The following is a 17,500-nucleotide window of genomic DNA, read 5'->3' as shown; positions in this document are numbered from 1 at the left end:
GTCCCAAGAAGAATGCCAGACATCTCTCTCACACACACACACATACACACACACACACACACACACACACACACACACACACACACACACACACACACACACACACACACACACACACACACACACACACACGTATGAACACACAAACTTGGATATATTAAATCCTGGTAAGTACTTACAAAAGCTATTCTGTTTGAAGTTATAACCTGAACTTACAATCAATTGACAGATTTCCCAACTGCCCGGATCATCAGCTGGGCACTGTTTTTCTTCGACGTTTCGATCCTTTCAGCCCAGAACCTCTCCAAACAGGTCAGGTCGGGTATGGGAGCATGCGCCAGAGCAGCACGTCGCTGCGTCCACTTTCCGCCGGAACTCCAGGGGCCTCCGTCTGGCCATCGCCCAGGCAGATGCCTGGCCCATCACCATCTCCTTGAGATGCCGATCAACCTGCTGCAACCACGAGGCACGTGGTCGGCCCGTTGGCCTCCTCCACTCACGAGACTCCCTCGCTGAGAGAATCTGGTGAGCAGGATAAGCATCAGGAAAACGAGCCACATGTCCATACAGCCGCAGCTGATGCTCACGGACTATGCAGGTAACAAATCTCATTTGAGTCTCTCTCAGCATCCGCTCGTTGGACACAAAGTCCAACCAGTGATAGCCAAGGATTCTCCGAAGAGAAAGAGACCTAGCACCAAAGGAATTAAGTCCCCGTCTCAGATCCCTGGTCAGAGTCCAAGTCTCACATCCATAGAGAATGATTGAAGCACCAAGGACCTGAAGACTCGGACTTTCGTCCTCCCGCACAGGTACCAGCAGCCCCACACCCCATGATCCAGTGAATCCATGACTCCCCAGGCCTGATCCAGACATCTGTTGACCTCTGACTTACTGCCAAGGTAAGTGATTCTTTCCACGACCTCAACATCCTCACCACAAACAGGCAAGGACAGGACAGCAGTATCCAAAATATCATTGAAAGCCTGGATCTTAGTTTTGACCCAGGAAACCCGTAATCCCAGTGGCTCCAACTCCTCATTCAGCACCTCGAGGGCCCCCAAAAGGATATCTAAAGCCTCCGCAAAGATGACTGCATCATCTGCGAAATCAAGGTCAGAGATCTTGACATTCCCAAATGATGCACCACACCTTGATCTCTCCGACATCCTCCCCAGAATCCGGTCGACACAAGTGCTGAAAAGTGTGGGGGCCAGAACACACCCCTGACAAACTCCAGTAACAACTGGAAATAAGTCAGAGATGGTACCACCACATCTCATAGCATTCTCAGTACCAGAGTAGAGTTCAGACATCAGATAGATCAGTTTTGGTTTCACCCCACGAAGAACAAGAATCCTCCAGAGAGCATTCCAATTCACTGAATCGAACGCCTTACAGAGATCAACATAGGCTGCAAGCAGCCCCTGCCAAAACTCTCATCTGCGTTCGGTGAGGACCCGAAAAGCAAGGATACAGTCAATCGTTGACCTCTTTGGTGTAAAGCCTGACTGCTCTGGACGCTGGTGCTCAAGCAGATGGTGGCAAACCCTCTCAAGAATTATCCGAGTAAAGACCTTGCCCGACACTGAGAGCAGCATAACACCTCAGTAGTTGCAGTCTTGGCGATCACCCTTCCCTTTCCAGAGAGGGACAACGAGGCCCCTCTTCCAGTCAGTTGGGATAATGCCTGTGTTTCAGGCAGAGTACAGAACTGCGCGCAACGACACGAGTGCAGCATTTTCACCAGGCTTGAGAAGTTCAGCATGGATACCACAGATCCCTGGAGCTTTACCCCATTTCAACCGGTTCACCGCAGCCTGTGTTTCTACAAACGAAGGTGGACCACAGTGGATTGGAGGGTCAGCAACAGTGATTGTAACACCCCTGACGTCCAACTCGACAACAGGTGGATCAGCCTGGTGCAACTGCTCAAAGTAACCAGCCCAGCGGGCCTTCGCTTCGGACTCCTCTGTCAAGAGCACACCACACTCCGCTCTCACTGCAGTACACCGAGGGATGGGCTTGGATGAATGCAATGCGCAAATTCTCCTGTAAGCAGGACGAGAATCACTTGACCACAGGTGATGCTCTACCCCCTCACAGATTCCTCACACATAGGCCTCCTTGTCCACCCTTAGCACACGTACAGTTTTACAAATCAGCTCCCTGAACAACTCAGCTCTGCCATTCAGCCTGGCCCTGCGACACTGGTCAATGGTATCCAGTGTCCCTTGAGAGACAAAATTCTTCTTCACCCGATGGTGAGTTCCAAGACATCCACCGGCAACATCAAGGATGGTGGTCTTGAAGGCAATCCACAACTCTTCAGGATCTCCCAAAGCACCCAACCCCCCCACCCCCCAAATCTCCACTCAGCTTGTTCGCAAACTCCTCAGCTGCCCTCTCACCCTTGAGCTTGCCAACATCCAGCCTCGGCTGGGATGGTACCATTCTCCTGGACTTAAGGTGCAACTTAAGAGTTGCTACAACAAGCCGGTGGTCAGCATTGAGGAATTGAGCACTCCAGTAGACCCTGCCATTCTGGATCATCCTCCAGCGACCATCAACGAGCACATGGTCATTCTCCTTTGCCACACCACCAGCATTGGAATACAAAGTCCAGCGATGAGATTGTGGGTGCTGAAACCATGAACCAGCCACCCTGTCTTTTCTGCAAAGTCAAGGAACTTTGTGCTATTCTCGTTCACAGATACAGACCCATGGGGACCAACACACGTCTCATAATCATCACTATCAGTTCCAGTCGATGCATTGAAATCCCCCAAGATGAGACGTGTGTATCGCCTGGGGCACTGATCAACGACAGACTCGAGCGTGGCGTAAAATGCGTCCTTCACGGTGAGATCACTCGCCTCATTCGGAGCATAAACAGAGACCAGGGAAATGACACCCAGTGAGTGAAGAATACTTGGTCTCATAATACTCTCGTTGACTGGTGTTACCACAATTATCATTGGAGTCAGCTTATTGGACACAGCTGCAGCAACTCCTTGGGCATGGTAACCATCAGAGTGACCAGACCAATGGTAGGTGTAACCATCCGCCATGATCTCGCCGCAATCTGGTTTTCGAACCTCAGAGAGTGCTGCAATACCGATATCCAAACACTTGATCTCAGATGATGACAGAGACATGTGATCATCCTCTCTTCAGGATAGGACATTCCAGGCACCCACCCAAAGGGACTGCCTCAGCTTAACCCAAAGAGACCGCCGTCTGGTGGACGACCCCTCAGCACCACTCCGACACACTCTCCCGCAATCTGACCCAGGAATGTTACCCCGTGGTTTCCCTCCTGTCATAAAAGCTTGGGGGTCCCGAAGGTTTGCCCCAATCCTGTCATCTGGTGATTTGCTCTGCGAAGGGAAGCTGCACAGGTGATGCTCCCATGCAGTAGGTTTTCAGATTTTTTTTTTTGCTTTGAGAATGTTTTGCACAATTTTTGAGAATGCTCAAAATTTTTGACATTTGAGAGAATGAGAATGCGTTTTGAGAATGCCCAAAACCTCAAAGTTGTGTTCAGTCAGTCAACACAGCAATGCAATATCCTTATTCACACTTATTTAGTTACTTCTTTTATTTGAAGTATTACGACATATGAATAACTTTAATCATACACCACTTTAATGATAATATATTAAGCGGTAAACACTTTACTTTGTCGACATGTCTATTACACAGTACCTTCATCTAACCATCGATTCAAACTGTCATTTAAGTATTCAAACTGTCATTCATAACTGATTTTAACATGCTGCACTGCGTATCTTAGCAACCACCAATAAATTATATTAATGCTTATTTATAATGTATTTTATTGATAATATTTATTGATTTAATTTTTTATTGAAATTCCTCCATTATTTAATAGCATCTATAAATATGTTTAATTGATGGTATTAATTAAAGAATTTACCTCACTATTGCAATGAATTCATTATTATTACATCAAATGCAATGAAATAGGAACTTGTTTGCATTAACAACAACCAAACTTAAATAAAAGGTGAAGATGAAGTCTAAAGACATTCTCACAAAACCTGATCAAACAATCAGCCAAATATCCTGTTTTACATGATGGAAAAAAACCTCAGTACGTTCCACAAAATCATCCTTTACTGAACAAATTCTTGCAAATCTAAGTAGAGGAGATGAAAAGACATTGTTACCCATTTTAATTGGTACATTGCTTCCTGGAAAGGTGTACAAGAACACAGCCAAACTGAAATCATCAACTTTATGATATACACTTGGACTAAAACCATTCTGTCCAACTCTAACCAACACAGCCAGATATGTAGCAACTGTACAATCATTACCACTCGTATTTGCAATCAGGCTATCTGGATAAATCTTGTGAAGTTGCCTTTCAAAAAAAATTATAGTTAACCACACAAATATCATCTATGTAACAACATGTATGAAATAATATTATTGCTAATCCCAATTTTTTCCCCTCCATCAGTTTCTGCATGAATGAAAATTCACAGAAAATAATAAAGATGTCTGTCCGTGGGGGGCTGCAAGTCCCACCTATGGGAATACCCTTAATCTTTTGAAACATTATCCCACAAAAAGACGAAAGTATTAAATAACATAAAATGAACAGCATCTTTAACCTTCTGCTTATAAAAACAATGAAAACTTGAGCATTTCTTTTTTGAAAAGAATGCTCTCTCAAACCTGACACATAAAAACTTATTAATAGAGTTAAAACCTTGTCAATTACTTTGAAGAGTGAATCCTTCATGAGTACTAAATCCAAATTTGTATATCCAGTTGGAAAAATTTAAAAACTTCAACTGACTTGATATTGAGGCATGTAATCCGATCTAAGAACTCTAAAGAGGAATGAATGCTCCAGAAAGTGTTAATACCAGAATTATTCTCAATTGCTAAACAATATTCCTGAACTGCTCCCTAACAAACTTGTAAAATTGAGTTAGCTATAACCAATAACTTTTTGGTGGAACACTGCCTGGCACCCACGATAAACCTATACTTGTACGGGTTCTTATGAAGCTTAAGGATTCAGAAAAGCTGAGGAATACAAAGATTTACCTCTTAACATTTAATACTGAAATTATCTAAAACTTCCTGATGCTCAGAGATATCTTGCAGTGACTTATGACAAGGAACATACTGTATGAGCTATTTCCTATATTATTGAAAGTAACTGCATCAATGCCTAATTCTCTCAATAATACCTCTACATAAAACTTTTTACAAACCACAACAAAATTATTTGCAGCTTTATCCGCTGGAGCTATTATGTAGCTATCATGGAGCTCCCGAATGTCTTTACGAACACTCCGCTTGTTCAACACTGGTTTAGACCGACTCAGTGAAAGCAAGCCCCTGGAAGTAAGCTTTGATTTTTACATCCCAACAAACATTCACAATCAACAACAAAAGTCTTACCTGTCACATGACAAACAAAAGTTTCTCAAGGTCTAAAAACTTTCCAACACAACATCTCAAGGAATTGCACTTTTTAACAACAGCTTTACAAGTACTTGATAAAACATACTGATGCATTCTGACACTGCATGCTTTTTCGTTTTTCGTAAGCCTGATATTATTGTAACTCTTTTCCGTTTTTGACTGAGTTCGGTTGGCTCAGACCAGACAGAAGAGACAGGCTGGTTGCATGGTAGTTCAGTAAAACCTCGCAAATCCAGACTATCTGGGGGTATGGGGTGTCCAGATTACCTGAAAGTTCAGACTATCCAAAATAAGTTGAAAAAAATGCATTACTCATGTAATTTGTATTACAAGATATATTACAATTTTTTTGCACACCAAACACTCGTTTTATTTTGAGTAATTTCTTCACGTCAGACACTTTGATTGGCTATGCCAAACGCCTCCACGATTTTTGTTCCAGCCACACCACTTTAACGTTTCTCTATTTTTTAAACTTGTCTGCAACAGTTATGGACAGATGTTTCCTTTTTCCTGCACTCTTTCCTTTCTTTAGACCCATTTTAAACACCTTCTATAGCACTTAAAGTTAGAAAAAGGCAAAGCGGACGCTTGATCAGAGCTTAACACCGCTTGCAGACAAGCATCAATGACACCATGGGGTCAATGTAATGTCAGGCCAGCATCCACTGTACAGACTAGTCCGGATTATCTGAAGTCCGTACATGCGGGGTCTGACCTAGTGAGGTGTCACTGTATCATGTTTTGAGTTGTCTTGACACTATAGTTTCAGTTCATGATTATCAAACCCCTCAATGATAGCCATTGTGAGAAATTATTCATGTACCCCTATGCCACAACCAGCTCGTTACATTCTTTGTATAACTTTACATTCTTTGTATAACTTTACATTCTTTGTACAACTTTATTGGCACAATTGTTGTGGATGCAAGGAAGACAGAAATGGGTGCCATTTGATCAATTCTATTGCAAGATGAGCAAAATGGCAGGTAGTATGGAAGGAAGTAACAGCTCCTCTTTTGGTTTCCTCAAATCTTACTTTGAGTCCTGTGTTTTCTCTTTTAGTTGTCTTCAAAACTCCTTTCTCCTCAAACTTTTACCCCATTCTCTTTTCAATCTGCATGTCATGTTCAACATTTTGTTTTATTACTCTTCCTCCAGGAAGCTTTGCAGCGAGTCGGTATTGGAGAAGTTGTGGCAAGGGCTAACGGACCAACAATCCAGGGAACAGACTTTTCCCAAAACCTTGATGTGGCTCCCGTTATGGCTGCAATCAAGAAACACCAAGAAGGATTTAATCGGCCTCGTCTTGGTAAGGATTTAATCATGCCTGTGTACTGCTTTTTATGACCTTTTTATTTTCAATCTCTTACTCGTGTTTTCATATGCTTCTTTTTGTTTCATATGTTGTACATTATTTTTTTCCATTCTCTTTTTCTTTTCCCCAAAGAAATCAAATTATATGGGAATACAAGAAATGAGGACACAAGATGAGGACATTTGTCCCATCATGCCTGCTCTTTTTTAACATCAAGTCAATTCAATCCCTCAGTTTATAGACTTATTTTTCATGGGGGAATGCAGGGTGGAGTGTGGAGGTGAACACTGGGGCAGCCATATCAACATCACAAGGGTGTTTCTCAATAAGAATTTTTTTTTAGGGGTGAGCCGAGGAGGGGGTTGTCTGCTCCGAGCTCTTGTGGAATGCACAAGGTCCAATTCTGTTTCATCGTATCTATATGAATAGTTTATCAGGAAAAGTACCTCTTTCATTTTGCAGACATCTTGGTTCTGTCAGTGTCACTTTTTTATGGCTGCAAGTCAGCTACAGAATTGCTATCTACGAACCTACATGGTGTATATCACAAGGATATACCTGTATAAAGAACGCAACACCACACTAACTCAATTTGTCAGATAAACTAATTAATTTCATTGCTGTTGGGGGCATTAAATTGTGAAGGGAACAGTGGGGCAGGTGCTTATTTTATTCATTTTTAAAATAATTGGTGTGATGAGGGAATTTCCAGGTGATCAGTGATAAACAAACACAAACAGCACATTCAATTTTTACTGAGAAAACAGCACAGAAATCACAATCACGACCCATATCTACAATCACCGATCCATACCTCAGCTACCGACCAGTCCTGCCAAAATCAATGTACTCAGATATCCCCAATGCTTTTCGGCGCATTTCAAATTCCAATGTAAAGTAATAAACTGTTTCTGCTGTTACTCCCTTTCCAGGGAGACCATAACACGCATTAACTACTCCAAGTGAAATATCCTGCCTTATAACCAACCTAACTATTCTCTTCTTTACTCTCAGGCTGTAACCAGTAGAATGATCATGTTGGTTATAGCCCCTCTCCCAAAATTAATTAAACAATTTGATTATCAATTACCACCCTCACCACCACCAGTCTTGGACCCACCCTCTCGACCCACCCTCGCCTTTTGCCTTGGACACTCGACCCACCCTCGCCTTCTTCCCCGGACACTCGACCCACCCTCGCCTTTTGCCCCGGACACTCGACCCACCCTCGCCTTTTGCCCCGGACACTCGACCCACCCTCGCCTTTTGCCCCGGACACTCGGCCCACCCTCGCCTTTTGCCCCAGACACTCGACCTGCCCTCGCCTTTTGCCCCGGACGCTCGATCCACCCTCGCCTTTTGCCCCGGAAACTCGACCCACCCTCGCCTTTTGCCCCAGACACTCGACCCACCCTCGCCTTTTGCCCCGGACACTCGACCCACCTTCGCCTTTTGCCCCGGACACTCGACCCACCCTCGCCTTTTGCCCCAGACACTCGACCCACCCTCGCCTTTTGTCCCGGACACTCGACCTGTCTATGCTTCAACCCAGAGGTCGTCATTGAAAATAACTGAATGCCTTTCTTTCATATTTGGTCTAGTTGGAGAGCTGGCTGAGCTTCATTCTCAAATTTGTGCCAAAAGGTTTGTTGAACTCATTGGCCAGTGAAGACCATCCGATTTATAAAAACTGATTTCTTAAGTGCGGCTTTCTTGGGGTTAAGGATTATTTGATCCTTCAAGTAGACCCTTCTAGCCCTTCCAATCTAAACATCGCACCCAAACTGCCCCTTCGGTATTTGGACACATAGTGTGAGATTTGTTTTAATTACATTTGTTAAGAAGTTTTAATCCCTGGGGTTAACGGATAAGAAAGGGCTAATTAAGGGTTCATTAAGAGTTCAATATCAAATTGGTGCCCAACACCCGTTCTGATCTCATAAGATTGCTTCACCCACCCACTAACTAAATTCATCACTTAAGAATGATTTTTGTCTGGGGTTTACGGATAAGAAGGGTCTTAAGGGCGCAAGGGTCTTCATATAGACCTTGGAAAATAATTTGATTGAGCTGACGCCCATTCATTTATATGACGGGGGGGGGGGGGGTCTATAGATAGTAACAAAAAACACAAATTACAACCATTTAAGAAACCATAGTGCCTGGGGTTAATGAATAAGAAAGGGCGAATTAAGGGTTCAATCTCAATTTGGCGCCTGTTGTGGATTTTTTAAACCCACCTTGTTGTGATCATTGTCCTCCTGAAGGATTCTAACTGGCCGATTGTGGAATCCTATTTGACTTCAGGCAGAGTTTAACGTTTGTCCGATTTGGTTATAAAATCCTACAAAAACCCTATCGACACTGATAAAACTGATGTCCACACAAGTCCTTCCTTGTGAAACAATTTATTTTCTAATTATCCACCATACACTTCTCACCCTTCGCCTTGTACAATGAACTTAAGAATCCCCATTGATTGCAATATTATTTGGTTCTATTTCATTTATTCTTGCTTTAGTTAACAGTTAGACCAACCTGATTCAATTCACTTCCACATTACATCTGAGAGTTTTATTCTAACTTGGTACTTGGTCAGTTCCAAGGAATACAAGCCACTGAGATTCTAATACTTTCTCAGGTACTTGCACTGAAACAATTTTACATTTCAAAGCATTTTATACTTTCATGAGAGAAAGGTTGGGGGGGCTATTCACCCAGACTGCAGACGTGTCCTTTAGACGAGAATCCACTTCGTACATTTCTAGGCAAAGGTTCGTTTATCAACTCGGTCACTCTGCTCCAGAACAACACATTTCTTATCATTTAGGGCAAAAGTCTTTTGGCCAGAAATGACAGCCAATTCAACTTGTAGCATAACAGTTACATTTCTAAAACTCCTTTTGTTACAATTTAGAATACATTAATATAAATTTTTCCCCCACACGCCCAACACCCGTTCTGATCTCATAAGATTGCTTCACCCACCCACTAACTAAATTCATGACTTAAGAACGATTTTTGTCTGGAGTTTACGGATAAGAAGGGTCTTAAGGGCACAAGGGTTTTCCAATAGCATCTGGAATACAAATTACAACCACATTCTGAATGCCTGGTTCCATTGCGTTATCTTCATCGACAACCGTTTAATGAACATAGAATATGCTCCGGAGGCGTACATATAAATTAGGAAATAGATGAGAAAATATAAATTTGTGGGACAGGGTTAAAATTTTTCACTTTTTCGAGATCCACTTGTACCAGTACAGGAAGCATTTTCCGGGCCGACCTTGACAATGAGATGATTCGCAAACTGAGAAATTCTTTACTCATCCGGTATATGCTTAAAGTTTATATGAAATTCGCCGGTGTATCACCGTACAAATAAACGAATTAGATAAGACCAGAATAATCTCCACTTGTCTTTCGACACGTCTCCGATGACCAGCGCCAACAGCTGTAGCTAGGCCCATGTATGGCATGGCACTCACTGAGCTGACTGATTTGTTTTTCACCATGAACCGGCAGAACTACGTGAGATGGATGGCCAAATACCGTTTGGATGTCATGAATATAGAAATTACGCATCCAGGATTGACCAACATACTGAACGCTGGAGCGTTCTCGGTTAGAAGGACCAATAACGAGTTTGCACGCCTTCCAGTTGACCTCACATTAGAGCAGACAGTCAAAGCAGATGCAGCATCGAGGATGACTGGATTCACATTGGCGACAAACAACTACACTGCGTGCGTTCGTTGGAGTGTCACGAAGGGCAGTCTTGCAGCAATTGCAAGTGAGGCCTTAGCTATGGCCGGACTGGTACATCATAGTGACACTCAAATGGAACTCAGTCCATCGAGAATCAAACGCGACAACGAGGATCTCAAGCGAATCACCTCAAGCATTGCCTCGTCGGTAAATGCATTCGCCATCGATACCAATGCGCCGCTAATCAATATCAGCACAGGGAAGAGTGTCCCCGTTGCCGTCAAGAATTCTCTGCTCAGTGTACCGTTGGAAGGTCGCAGGATGCATGAGAAATTCGTTCGCGAAGGCCTTGATGATCCGACACGCTTTGAACGACCTATTACCCACCCGCAACAAACTTTTGACATTCGCGAAACAGTGCGTAACCAACCGACGTGCCCCACAGAACTCGAAGGAGGCAGAACTGAAATGTACAAGCCAGTTACTCGGAAGACTAGCCTTCATCGCGGCTCAGGCCGAAGTGGACCTCAAATTCCTCCACATTTCCACTCACGCCTGTGCCGCTGTCTATGTGTAAGCGCGATGGTTCAATGGTGCATACAGCAAAGAGCGCCCTTTTCGACAAGCTGGAGAAAACAGTACCTGATCACGGCCATCCGACTGATGTGAAGGTACATCTGATAGATGGAAATTTTCTCCTTCACTGTCTACCACCAAACCTACCCCCGACTTGCGGTGGTCTGTCACGGGGTATCCTCGTTGCGGCCTTATCCCACCAGTCAAAACGTATAGACATAGCGTTTGACACTTACGAGGAACCTTCTATTAAGGACTGCAAACGGGAAAGACGAGGAACCGAAGAGCAACATTACGTTATCAGTGGCCCGGACCAGATAAGACCGAAGAACATTGAGAAAGCTCTGAAATCGAGTTCCTTCAAGAGAGGTCTACCGGAATTCATGATGGATGACTGGGCTGGGGAGCAGTACCGACACATTCTGGAAGGAAGAATCGTTTTCCTCGGTGTCAACGGTAAATGTGCCACGTATTTTGTTGTGAATGGTGGAGTGCAGAAAGAATCAAGTCAAGGTCTGTTCTGTAATCACCCAGAGGCAGACACGAGATTGTGCTTCCATTTGACATTGGCTGACCTTGATTGTCAAGATGGCGACATTGTAGTACGTGCCTCGGACACCGACATACTGGTGATTCTCCTTCACCATGTTCATCGATTTACATGTACAATTTGGATGGAAGTTGGGACGTCCGGTAAGGATAATCGACGCTACGTGAACGTTACTAATGTAGCAGCACAAATCGGTCTGGATGTGTGCGCAGCTCTGCCTGGCCTGCATGCATTCGCAGGATGTGACTACACATCAGCATTCGCAAGGAAAGGGAAGAAACGGCCGTATGATATAATGTGTGCCCACGACAAGTTCATTCGGGGTTTTTTATCCCTCAGCTACAAAGAGCCGGACGATGAAATGTTTGCCGTCCTCGAGGAGTTCGTCTGCCTCATGCACTGTGCGAAAAAGACCACGACGCTGAACAACTACCGATTCGATGTTGTCAATCGCACGTATAACCGCAAATCGAATTCCATGTGATCGTTCGACAAACTGAAGAGCATCGAAGCAGCAGCATCCCGCCTTGCTCAGCTGAGTTGCGGCCACATAGTGTAAGGACTGGTTTTGTGGCTACAATGTGGGGCAGTTCCCACCTGGCTACCATACCGAAATCTCCAACTGCGGGATGGGAAATCGTTGAAGGTCACTATAGAGTCATCTGATTTGATGGACAGCAACTGCCCCAGGTGCTTGTTCCAGAAATACCAGTTGAAATGGACGCTGACGGTGATCCATCCAGAACGGATGATCTGATGATCGATTCATCATCTGAAGGTGAAGCAAGAAGTGATGATGATGATGTTGAAGATGATAATGACGATGATGATGAATGATCATGATAGTGATAATTCTGAAGGGTGAATGAGCCAAAATACCTGAAATGTCGAGCCTGTTTTGGTGGGCTGAGATCCTTAAAGTTATTTTTACTTTGTAATGGTCAGTAATTTTTATTCGTTATAGTCTCTGATATGTAGCACGTTTAGTTTTTGATAACCTATCATATTATTCGTATAGCTGGCTCTGATTCAGAGAACAGTTCAGAAGTGAAGTCGAGACACGCATCGGGAGTTTGTTAAAAAATGAATCTGTTCGTGTACCAGACGTAGACCCATCTTCGAGCACATTCGGCAGATTTCTTATATCATTCTGTGTTTGCGGCATTGTCATGTCATCTCCCTCTGACTGTTAGAACAGGGACGATATTTTGTAGTTACCTAATAAAACTCATAATGACAGTGACAGTGCATCGTATAGTCACCCTCTTCACTTTCAATTTCCTTATGCTATGTTCATTTTTCGACCCCCAATGTGTTGAATTGTCCCCCGGTTATCACAACATGGCCCGTCAGTGTATATCAAATCGATTTCACTGAGAATGTTGTGTGTTCATCTTGCCTTTATATCACTTGCGTTTGATGATCATCGTGCCACATATATTACAATACACATTAGATTCAACATAGACTACACCCGCGTCATCGCTTTTTTTTCATTATCTCAATGTGCCCTCATTATCTCAATGAAAATTAAGCCTCTCGTGTATCCTTTTCCAGCTGTGAAGACCCTTACGCCCTTAAGACCCTTCTTATCCGTAAACCCCAGACAAAAAATCGTTCTTAAGTGATGAATTTAGTTAGTGGGTGGGTGAAGCAATCTTATGAGATCAGAACGAGTGTTGGGCACCAAATTGAGATTGAACCCTTAATTAGCCCTTTCTTATTCATTAACCCCAGGTACTATGGTTTCTTAAATGGTTGTAATTTGTGTTTTTTATAACTATATATAGACACCCCCCCCCCACCCCGTCATGTAAATGAATGGGTGTCAGCTCAATCAAATTATTTTTCCAAGGGCTATGTGAAGACCCTTGCGCCCTTAAGACCCTTCTTATCCGTAAGCCCCAGACAAAAATCGTTCTTAATGATGAATTTGGTTGGTGGATGGGTAAAGCAATCTTATGAGATCAGAACGGGTGTTGGGCGCCAATTTGAGATTGAACTCTTAAGGCGCTGTCACACCATGACGATTTAGCCAGCAATGGCAACGTATAAAAATGTATGTAAAACATTGGCGTACGCTGAAATTTTGATGTTTTTTTTTTTAATTTTTGGTCATATTCATAATGTGTTGGTCATATGCATAACATATTAGTAACGGGCAAAGAACGTTTTGTTGTCTTATAGATAACTTATACCAACGAATGCTTAACCTGTTGTCGGCGTTCACAATCTATGCCCAACGATAGTTTAACTTAGGCAAAGCACACTGCACGTATCGCCGACGAACTCGTGGTGTAGCCTGTTTAAAACCTGCCGCACGCCGATTTAAATCACAACCGCCTGAAAATTGAAAGTGTCAACCACGCAGTCACACCTTGACGATAAAGCCAGCGTATGCCGACCTATGAAAATGTGTCTAAAACGCTGGCACACGTCGAATACGGTATGGGTAAGTTGTGTATACGTCAAGAGCACGCTGAAAAACGATGAAGTATGCTGTCATATTCCGTGGTACGTCTCGTACGTCGTGAAATTTCAAGCATGCTGAAAATTTTACGACGTACTCGCCGTATGGCTCAGATGTTCCGCTACGCTGGGAATAAGTTGTAGGCACGATATGCGATCATTGACACACATTGACACAAGTTCCTTGCAAGTTACTCATAAGTCGAAACACGTCGAGGTAATGTTTAGCATACCCAAAACTTATTTTCTCCGTCAAGGCACATTTTTTTTTCTCCTTGGCTTGGTGAAGGCACGTGACGAAATATCTGAAGTTGTTGTTGTTGTTGTTGTTGTTGTTGTTGTTTTTTTTTTTTTTTTTTTTTTTTAGTCTAACACGAATTTTAAAATATATTCGGAGATTTGCTTTTAAGTTTCGACGTCGACGTGACAATATCCTCAAACAGAAAATATTGACAGAGGAGGAACTAAGAATAAGACATGAGCAAACTGAAGAGGCGATCGGACGTGACGTAACGGCACGTGACGAAATATCGGAAGTTATTGTTTTTTTTTTGTTTTTTTTAACGCTGCCAATACGCCATTATACGGTAGCAGTATATTAGAAACACGTTCAGTAAGTTCTGTGGTCATCCAGAAGACGTCAATCAAATACGTCTACATACGTCAATATGCGTTGGAGGTACGTTACACATAGGTTCAAGGCACGCTACTCATAGGTTAGAAATAAGTTTTGGGTACACTAAGCATTACCTCGACGTGTTTAGACTTATGAGTAACTTACAAGTAACGTGCCTTGACGTGTGTCAACGATCGGGTAACGTGCCTACAACACGTTACTCATAGGTTATAAATAAGTTTCGGGTACGCTAATCATTACCTCGACGTGTTTCGACTTATGAGTAACTTACAAGTAACATGTGTCGACGTGTGTCAACGATCGCATAACGTGCCTACAACTTATAGCCAGCGTAGCGGAACGTGTGAGTCGTACGCTGGCATACGTCGTAAAATTTCAAGCATGCTAAAATTTGAGGACAACCGCAAAGTACAACGATGAAATCCAGCGTACTACGACGTATGATGTGTTTTTCAGCGTGCTCTTAACGTATACAAAACTTACCTATAACGTATTCAACGTGTGCCAGCGTTTTAGACAAATTTTTCAAAAGTCGGCATATGCTGGCGAAATCGTGAAGGTGTGACAGCGCCTTTAATGAACCCTTAATTCGCCCTTTCTTATCCGTTTACCCCAAGGATTAAAACTTCTTAACAAATGTAATTAAAACACATCTCACACTATGTGTCCAAATACCGAAGGGGCAGTTTGCGCACGATGTTTAGATTGGAAGGGCGAGAAGGGTCTACTTGAAGGATCAAATAATCCTTAACCCCAAGAGAGCAATACTTAAGAAATCACTTTTTTTTTAAATTGGATGGTCTTCATTGGCCAATAAGATCAACAAACCTTTTGGGTGCAAATTTGAGAATGAAGCTCAGCCAGCTCTCTAACTAGTAGATGTATCCAATAACATCTGGGCATTCGGCATGACAATTTTTTTGGGGATCGTAGCCAAATGATGTGGGCACAATTTTATTTCGGATTTTTTGCTCTTTTTATTTTTTTATTGGAGAGAATGGCACAGAAATGTACAGTACATGCTCTCGGGAAACCATTATTTATGTACATACACTTTACCATTTCCACTACCAACACTAAAATTAGAATTATTGATTTATTTTTGCAGTATCCTTACTATAATTCACGGACCAGTGTTTGTGGGTTTGTTTTTCAGGTTTCTCCTCTGACATTTCTGGCACAATTACATTCAGACTTGCTACAGAGGATCAGCATGACCCCAATTAATGTATCGGGGTGTTTTATCTTTGCCTGTGGTCTTGGGGTTGGGGGCGGGGGGGGGTGGTGAGTGGGAGCACACTCTCCATGTGAATGTGTATCGTATAGTGCCGTCTCCTGGTGTGGCAGGGTATTACATGTCTCCACCATTTACAGTACAGTATTCCTGTCCCCATGTTTTCCAGTGTTGTGAGGTGTTTTGAATTTGAAGCAGTAGGTATGTTTTTGCTTCATGCACGTGACCCAGGTTATTATTTTTTGCCTACACAGAGATGTCAGTTTCCTACACACTGCCCAAACATAGCTTAGCGCCAGAAGAACGTGTTGCACGCTTGGTACATGATCGCTCATAAGGGGGATACTCTGCGAGTACACTTGAATATTTCCACTATCAACACACAACTCTGGATTATGTGCTTATTTATCTACACTGTACCCTTTCCACTCCCTTCAAATTATTTATTTTGTGCATTCTGCAATCACTGTTGCTGACCCTGTATTATTCATTAATTTGTGCACCTCTTTCGTTTCTCCAAGATATATATATATATATATATATATATATATATATATATATATATATATATATATATATATATATATATATATATATATATATAAATATTTCGGCATGCCCCTTTCTTTGTTCCACCATCAGATTTTTGTTACTGCATGAAATGAAATGAAACAAGATTTGGCACATATACTAATGATATTATTGTCTTCCTTAAGAGGCCCCTCAAAATTCGTTTTGATGCATTTTCACAAACTCCAACGGATTCCATTCAAATTCGGTCCGATTATGGCTTTTGGTCCAACTTAGGTCATTGGCTATAATTTTTTTCCATAACACTTCCAATATTCGAAAAAATTGATAAATCGATATCCCTTGTGGGATTTTCCATTCAAATCCACTCAAGTTTAAGGCCTACGGGGGATGCAAATTTCCACTTTGCCCCGGGCGCTGTTTACCTCCGCTACGCCAAGCTGTTAGGGTTAGGGTTTGGGTTAGTGTTAGGGTTAAGGTTAGGGTTCGCTACCCTAACACTAACCCTAACCCTAACCCTAACAGCTAACCCTAACCCTAACCGCTAACCCTAACCCTAACCGCTAACCCCTAACTGCTAACCACTAACAGCTATTCAGGAATTTTGCAAGAAAGCCCAGGCAACACCGGGCTTTATTGCTAGCCCGAGCAACGCCGGGCATTACCACTAGTATATATATAAAACATGTATATGTATGTATATATATATATATATATATATGTATATATGTATATATGTATGTATATATATATATATATATATATATGTATATATGTATATATGTATGTATATATATATATATATATCTTCTTCTTCTTCTTTCGGCTGCTCCCGTTAGGGGTTGCCACAGCAGATCATCCGTATGATCCGCATAGTGATTTGGCACATGTTTTACGCCGGATGCCCTTCCTGACGCAACCCTGGTCGCCTCTTACGACACAGGGATATGGTACACCTATTTTAACCGGGGTATACACCGGCCCAGTGCACTGGTACTCATTTCG

At 42.7% G+C, this 17,500-nt stretch overlaps 1 protein-coding gene across 3 annotated transcripts in view; it reads left to right on the top strand.

Moving 5' to 3' along the window:
* The window catches only part of LOC147024609 (uncharacterized), a 148,145-nt gene that overhangs the window by 61,686 nt on the left and 68,959 nt on the right, over positions 1–17,500 (top strand). For all 3 annotated transcript variants that reach the window (XM_085884668.1, XM_085884667.1, XM_085884666.1), the window contains exon 8: positions 6,631–6,781. In XM_085884668.1, the coding sequence (XP_085740794.1) occupies positions 6,631–6,781 (151 nt within the window). The remainder of the gene's footprint in view (positions 1–6,630; positions 6,782–17,500) is intronic.

This window comes from Eptatretus burgeri, chromosome 6 (genome assembly GCF_056783735.1).
Source record: "Eptatretus burgeri isolate ZD-2024b chromosome 6, Ebu_testis_v1, whole genome shotgun sequence".
In the NCBI taxonomy this organism is placed as follows: Eukaryota; Metazoa; Chordata; class Myxini; order Myxiniformes; family Myxinidae; genus Eptatretus; species Eptatretus burgeri.
The sequence above is the reverse complement of the archived record's forward strand: the minus strand, read 5'-3'. Positions and strand labels throughout refer to the sequence as shown.